The sequence below is a fragment of the Chelonoidis abingdonii genome, chromosome 11 (assembly GCF_003597395.2).
Source record: "Chelonoidis abingdonii isolate Lonesome George chromosome 11, CheloAbing_2.0, whole genome shotgun sequence".
NCBI lineage: Eukaryota > Metazoa > Chordata > Testudines > Testudinidae > Chelonoidis > Chelonoidis abingdonii.
This window is the reverse complement of record NC_133779.1, coordinates 20,227,688-20,234,899: the sequence shown is the minus strand read 5'-3', so window position 1 is coordinate 20,234,899 and position 7,212 is coordinate 20,227,688. Positions and strand designations below refer to the sequence as shown.

Sequence of the window (7,212 nt, the reverse complement as noted above, 5' to 3'; positions counted from 1 at the left end):
CTTTGGCAACAGTTGATTTGTGGGTAAGATCTGATGTAAGACTGCAGGAAGTGCGGTGTACACCCTGAGACCTGCCCCAGTCCTGTTGCACTGCAAAGCCCCGGCCAGAGCCTGGCAAGCTGCCGCAAGCACGTCGTCCAGGACCGCCTAAGTGAAGCTCATCGCCCACCCCCAGTGTGAGATTGCAGTCAACCACCCATCGCCGTGGCACCGACAGCCCGCTTCGCCCAGACATCCAAACGGCAGACACGGAAAAAAACATCCCTCGCGTTCGATGCCCTCAACATGACCCCGGACCCGCGCAAGCCACCCGAAACTCGAAAATATTCCCCTGACTGAACACCTTGAGGCAAAGCTACGAGGTACACCGACGCCTGATCGTCGGGGCGCTAGGCACCTGGGACCGCCTGTAACGAAGGTACTAGGCCTGTGGGGTGGGCCGTCGCTGTGCCGACTCATGAGATGTTTTGAATGGTCTCGACACTATTCGGTGGATCCAGGAATCTACACCGAACACATCACCGGCCACCGCCAGTTTACTAGGAGTAGAGCCGGATGTGGCTCACGACCCACGGGGGGGGGAAGAAACCCTTAAACCCCCCTACTAACTAACCCCTGAGTCCTACCACCGTATCTGGGATTCACCATTTGCTCGCCTCGTGAGGGCCCCTTCCCGCATATACCCGGGCCTGCTTGCTTATCATGACTATGGTTAACCCATTGGATGAGCGATGTACCCTCACTGCTCCCCTACTATACTTTGATCCCCACCACCCGTACCCCCGCATGTGGGGACACTACAGAAGCTGTATGACTAATGCTAACACATAACCAATACCAGCATCCCCCCATATACTCTGTTCGTGTTGCCCCCGTGGGACTAATGCTGAGCATGCAAACTCTGTGTATTCATCCTTATTTAAATATTCTCTAATATAACATATTGAATTGACCTGGGTCTGGGCTGCCTTGGCTTTAGGGATCAGAAGAACTCTTTTTTGGGTCGTTGGTTTTCAACCATTATCCCCAGGACGAGGGGGACTGTGGTGTGATACTGGGAGACTGGGGTGTTCTAAGGAAATTGCTTGTGTGACTTGTGGTTAGCCTAGTGGGGTGAAACAAAGTCATTTTGTCTGCTGTTTGTTTTGCCATACAGGAGGTTACAAAAACCCAGCCTAGGTGTTGATAACTGCTCTGTTAAAGCAATTGCGTCCTGAATTGGCACTCTCTAGTTGGGTCCCGCCAGGAACCGCAATTGTACAGCGGGGCTTGATGTCCTAGGATATCAGAGCCCCAAGCTGGGAGAGAGGGGGCTCGGGGTGGAGAGAGCAGGCAGAGCCCACCTGGCCTGCAGGAGATTGGATTTGCTGGGCTGGAGGGAGGCCAGGCTGAGGCCCTTGAGGTATTCCTGTGCTGCTGTTCAACTCTCAATAAAACCCCCGTTTTTTATGCTGCGAGAGTCACTCCGTTCATAGAGAACAGGGCACGGGGGGAGGGGATCAACCCCTTCGGGGGTGAGGCAGGCCCAGGGGTCTCAAGCGCGTGAACTCCCTGAGGGGCCATGGGCACAGACAGACATGACCTAGAGGCTCAGAGAGGGTGCGCTCTATGGACGGTTTGGAAAAGCCTGACCCCGAGAAGAGAGATGGACCCGCTGAGAAGGCTGTCGAACTGAAATGGGCACCCCCCACGGACCACATGAGGGCAAGAGTGGGCGCGATCTGTGAGTCCGATACATGCGGCCAAAGAACTTGATTGGAGGTTCCAACAAAGGACAAGTGCCCAAAAAGTCCTGCACTTCAGGACAGAAGGATCCATGCACTGCTACAAGCGGGGACGAATGGCTAGGAAGCAGGTCTGCGAAGAATAAGGACATAGTACGTAGACAGAAGACTGGTTGAGTCAGTAAGTCCTGTTGCCAAGAAGGCTAACGGGCTTTGGGGCTGTATAAGTTAGGGATGCCAGCAGATATTGAGGATGGTGATATTCCCCTCTTTCACATTGGTGAGCCCATCTGGAAGCACTGATTGGTCCAGTTTTGGCCCCACATACAGAGGATGTGGAAAAAATGGAAAGAGTCCCGGCGGAGGTGGCAGAGCGCTGGAGCACCATGACATGAGGACGAGCTTGAGGGACTGGGATTTGTTTAGTCTGCAGAAGATGAAGAGGGAGGGGCGGATATTGTATAGCTGCTTCTTTCAACTACCTGAAAGGGGTTCAAAGAGTGATGGAGCGGCTGTTTTCGTGGTGTCAGATGGACAGCACAAAGGAGCATTGCGGGATCGGGGGGGTGGCAATCAAGGGTGTGAGCAAAACGAATAGAGAGGGGGAGGTTTTCCCACATGAGGAGGAAGTCATTTTTTTTCCATTTTTTTTGGCTAGAAGATTTTTTGGATTTTGTTTTATTTTCTTTAGCAGAAAGACGGAACTGGTTTCCCTTTAAGTTTATTTGTTTTGTATTTTCTGGTTACCGTGCACAAATTTGGAGGCTGGGGGCGAGACGGTTTGTTTTAGAAAAAAGTGAAGAAATTCGCGGCAGTATACTTCCACCTTCTAAAATTGTGGGTATCTAGGTGGGGAGGTGGGCGCGCCCCCTTTTCTCTTCTCTGTTTCCTCAAGTTAGTGAGGTTTTTAAGGTCGCTTGAGCAAAGGCCTTTGGCTGGGATTGAAGGGTGTCTCTTATGTATTTGTTTGTGATGTGATATAGAGTGGGCGTGTTGTGGGGGGCACCCCAAAAACGGGGGTTGAGGGCGAGAAGCATGGGGCCATATATAAGGAACTTTTTTACCCGCAACACTTCTTCCTCGGTCTTTAGAAAAAAATAATTAGGGGGTTCCCCTGGGGGGCACACTCTCTCCTGATTTGTTTTTTTCAATTGGAAATGGCGTGAAATACAGGCCCGCTTTCTTTTCCCTGGCCAAGGCGGGAGGGTTGTGGCGGGCTTACTTTATTTTTTCCCCCCTCGACTTACTATTGTTTTCAGATGCCAAAAAAGCTTTTTTCTATGTTTTTGCCATTTGCTCTAAAATTTGTTTTTTTCAATTTTGACAGTTGTGGATTTTTCGGCTTGAATTTTTGGAAATTTCCCGACTCGCAGCCCCTGCCAGCCTGGCCCTGCCCCCAAGCTCTGCTGGTGCCCCTCACTCCCGACCCGCACCCTGCCCCCCGCCAAGCTCTGCCGGTGCCCCTCACTCCCGACTCGCAGCCCCTGCCAGCCTGGCACTGCCCCCAAGCTCTGCTGGTGCCCCTCACTCCCGACCTGCAGCCCCTGCCAGCCTGGCCCTGCCGCCCCCCAGCTCTGCTGGTGCCCCTCACTCCCGACCCGCAGCCCCCTGCCAGCCCAGCCCTGCTCCCCCTTGTTAGACACTGATTATGGGGAAGTGGCTCAGAGACTCACTGGGGAGGGGGAGCAGGAGGGAGGCAGCGACAGCTAGTTTCCCCTCCCCCAAGTCCCCATGGCCCCATTGCCTGGCCCTGGGCGTTGTCTGCGGCCGCTACTCCAAACCACAGCCCTGGCGCTATCAATTATCCTGACCACAGGGCACTGCCTGGCGCATCGATCTAGCCAGGGTCCCGCCCCATTGATCCCGCCACAGCCAATTACGCTCCATCAGGGGCAGCCGCATGGTCTGACATCTACCATCCCTTCCCCTTCGCAGCTGGGATCCAGCTCAAAGCCCCGGTATGCAGCTGGCTCTGGGGTGGGGCAGGAGCTGTTACCAGGGGCCCCTTGCCTGGTGCTGGGACAGGGCCCCTGTGGGGTGGGGCCGGGAGACGGTTATCCAGGGACCCCTCACCCGGTGCCGAGATGTGTCTGGCTCTGGGGCAGGGCAGGGGGCTGGTTACACAGGGACCCACCTCAGTGGTGCTGACCCGCCCCTCAGCAAAAGCGCACTCCCGGGGATCATGGGTGCAGACATGCCGATATTTGCACCACTGGCAGGCGAACCGGCTCCTCACGCAGGACAGACACCTGGGGAGGGCAGCAAAGGGTTAAGGGGGGGGGGAATTTCCCCCTCCCCCACCCGACTGACCCCCATGCCCCAGATGTTGGGTGCCCCCCCACCTCTTCCCAGACCCATTGTTTCCCTGCCGCCAGGGACAATGCTGGCACCACTGCCCCCCCCCCCCACGCCCTCTGGTGTTTTCATGGGAGGAAGTGGGGGAGGGGATTATATTAGCCCGGCCCCACCAAGGAGCCATCTGCCCCCCCCCCGCCGCCACCCAAAGAGAGAGACAGGCTCCCTCCACACACAGAGTGTGAGGGGGCTGCTGGTCGGGAGTGAGGGGCGCCAGCGGGGGGGACTCACGACGGGAGGAGGCTGCAGTTGTAGAAGACGAAGTCAGCGCCAGCAAAGTCCATCCCAGTCTCAAGCGAGCGAAGCTGAAGCCGTATGGAGCGAGCGTCACCTGGGAGGGCCGGGGGGCAGTGTCATGGGGGGCAGGGCTGAACCCCCCCAGCAGGGAGACCCCCCAGGGCTATGACCCCTAACCCCAAATGTGTTCCTGGCCTTTGCCCTCTGCCCTGCCCTCCCCTGGCGCCCTGGCCCTGCCCTTTGAACTCTCCTGCCTGCCTCCCCCACTTACCATGGGGGCCGGTACCAGGGGGCAGCTCCCTGGGGGTGGGTGACTGGCAGCGGATGAGGCCCCCATGCAGCACCTCAGCCTTGCTCTGCCCCAGGCCCTCGAAGGAGCAGGTCACGCCAGGCCCCAGATCCGGGAGGTTCTGCACCGTCAGCTGCAGCTAGACCCCAGAGAGACAGGATTAGAGCTGGGGGGCTGAGATGTGAGTTTCAGATGTGGGGCGGGTTCCCCCCAGAGATGGGGGTTAGAGATGGTGGTGGGGTCCCTCCAGACTTGGGGGGTTGGAGATGGGGGTGGGGTCCCCCCAGAGCTGGGGGTTAGAAATGAGGGCGTGGTCCCCCCAGAGTTGCAGGTTAGAGATGGGAGTCGGGTCCCATCCCCTCCCTCTCCAGAGACACCGGGGGGCTGTTCCCCTCTTTCCCCCCATCTCCCAAGCCAGGCCCCAGGCGTCCAGCCCCCGCACTCACCAGGACGCTGGGCGCAGTGACGGACACATTATTGGGCTCCACAAGCAGCCGGGGGCAGGGGCCCGGCACGGCCGCAAATCGCTGCGACTCCAGTGCCCGGGGACACTCGCTTTCCCGGCAGCACCTGCGGAGGGGTGGGGGGGTCAGGCACAGACTGGGAACCCCTCAGCCTGCTCCCCACTCTGCGCCGGGCAGGCACTGTCACAGGGGGAGCTCACAGCGCTGGGGGAGGGCAACCCAGGGAGCTCATTAACCAGCCAGTGGCTTCCATCCTGGGGGCTCGTTAGTGCAGGATCCTGGGGAGTTGGGGACGCGGCATCCGGTGCCAGGAGCCCCTCACCCACCGGGGGAGTTGTGGGTCGGGACTGAGGGGCACAGACGGGGGGGGCAGTGCTGGGCTAGCAGGGGCTGCGGGTCGGGAGTGAGAACTCGGGGGGGGGGAGTCGGAGGGGCTGATCTCTGCTCCACCCACCATCTGGGGGGTTGGGGGGGCCTCACCTCGAGTGTCTATATTGAGCCGGGAGGTGCGATTCTGGCAGAGGTTGGCAGGAGTTACGGGGGGGGAGGCTGCTCCATCTCCCCCTACTGAGATGGGGGTGGGGGAGGGGCTCCGAACAGGGCTAATCCCCCCTTCACTGCCTGGCCAAGCTGGGGGGCAATTTATTACATGTTCCCAGGCTAGAGCTGCCAGTTCGTCACCCCGCCAACCCTCAGTGTCCCCCCCGCCCCCCTCAGGGTCCGTCCAAACCCAGACTTTCCAGACCCACCCCCCGCTCTGCGCCCCCTCCCGCCTCTGCTCCAGGCACTCTGATAAGGGAAGGAGGGTCTTGGCCAGGAGCTGCAGGGAGGGGGGAGCCGCATTCCTCCAACAGGCCAGAGACCCCCCCAGCACACACGGGGTAGGACCCCTGGCTAGGCTGGAAGCCAGGACTCCTGGGTTCTCTCCCAGTGCTGGGAGGGGAGTGGGGGAGGTTGGCTGGGAGCCAGGACTCCTGGGTTCTCTCCCTGGCTCCAGGGGTGTCTCACCGGTTGTGCAGGACACACCAGCCGCAGTGGGGGTCCCCAGAGCCCAGGCAGGCGTCACACGTGGGGTACTGGCCACAGGTCTCCACTGGCAGCCGCACCACCTGCGGAGGGAGGGGTTAGCGTCTGGGGTGGTACATCAGACCCCCTCCCCTATAGCAGCCCCTCCCAGCTACTCCGCCACATCACCTGCCCCTCTTCCCTCCTCCACCTCAGTCCCCAGCCCCCCTTCCCCCAACCTCAGCCCCCCAGAGCCAGGGGCCCCACTTCCTGCTGCCCCCCAGTCCCACCTCTCCGCGGCTCAGCAGGTAAAGATGTCTCTGGTCTGGGCTGAACTCCATGTCCCGCAGCAGGGGCTGCCCGGGGGTCACTGGCACTGACTCGTACAGATGGGCGTCCTGGGGGCCATCTACCCGCACCTGGGGGGGAGCTGTGAGAGAGAGATGCCCCCAGCTCCCCCAAGCCCCCCGGCCCACCCGAGCCATCCTGAGCCACCCACCTCCCTCGACTTCCCAACCCCACACCTCTGCACTGCCCCCCCATGTTCAGCAGCATGCAAGGGGGGCCCACAAGCAGGTGTAGGGGGAGGGGAGAGCAGTATTGGTGTCTCCCCCTCACCTGCCAGCCACCCCCTTCCCTCTCTCCTATTACCCTCCAGCCCAGAAGTTCAGCCCCTCAACACCAGGCAGGCTCAACGACCCCTTTCATCCCCGCCAACAAGGGCCCATTGATGGGTCTGACCCAAAGCAGCCCCCCAGCAGGCCCCCAGCCTCCACCTCCCCAGGGACAAAGGGTCCTTTCAGAGCCAGGGGCCACAGCACCCCGGGGTTAACCCCAGGGTGAGGGGCTGAGAGCTCAGACAAGGGAGCCAGTGTCAAGGGAGAGGAGCTACCTCCCACCCCACCATTTCTCCTCCATGCACCCAGCCCCCCTCAGTCCCCAGCCCCTCCTCCCTCAGGCCTCCAGCTTCTCCCCTCCCCCTCCCCCCCCACCAGCCTAACTGAATTAGCCCCATTTACAGGCTGAGGGATTGCGGGGCCCCCCCAGGGGGGTCAGGAGTTCAGAGCTAAACAGGCGAGACCCCCCACATGTAACCCAATTCCTGGGTCAGGGCCAGGGCATCCAGCCTGACACTCCA

At 60.1% G+C, this 7,212-nt stretch overlaps 1 protein-coding gene across 1 annotated transcript in view; it reads right to left on the bottom strand.

The window, feature by feature from the left end:
* The window catches only part of PLXNA3 (plexin A3), a 19,323-nt gene extending 12,832 nt beyond the window's left edge, over positions 1–6,491 (bottom strand). Inside the window, 7 exon segments of the mRNA XM_075071315.1 lie at positions 1,737–1,857; positions 3,735–3,973; positions 4,311–4,410; positions 4,588–4,744; positions 5,052–5,175; positions 6,078–6,178; positions 6,365–6,491. Coding sequence (XP_074927416.1) covers positions 1,737–1,857; positions 3,735–3,973; positions 4,311–4,410; positions 4,588–4,744; positions 5,052–5,175; positions 6,078–6,178; positions 6,365–6,415 — 893 coding nt within the window. The 5' untranslated portion in view covers positions 6,416–6,491.
* Positions 6,492–7,212: the final 721 nt, after the last annotated feature.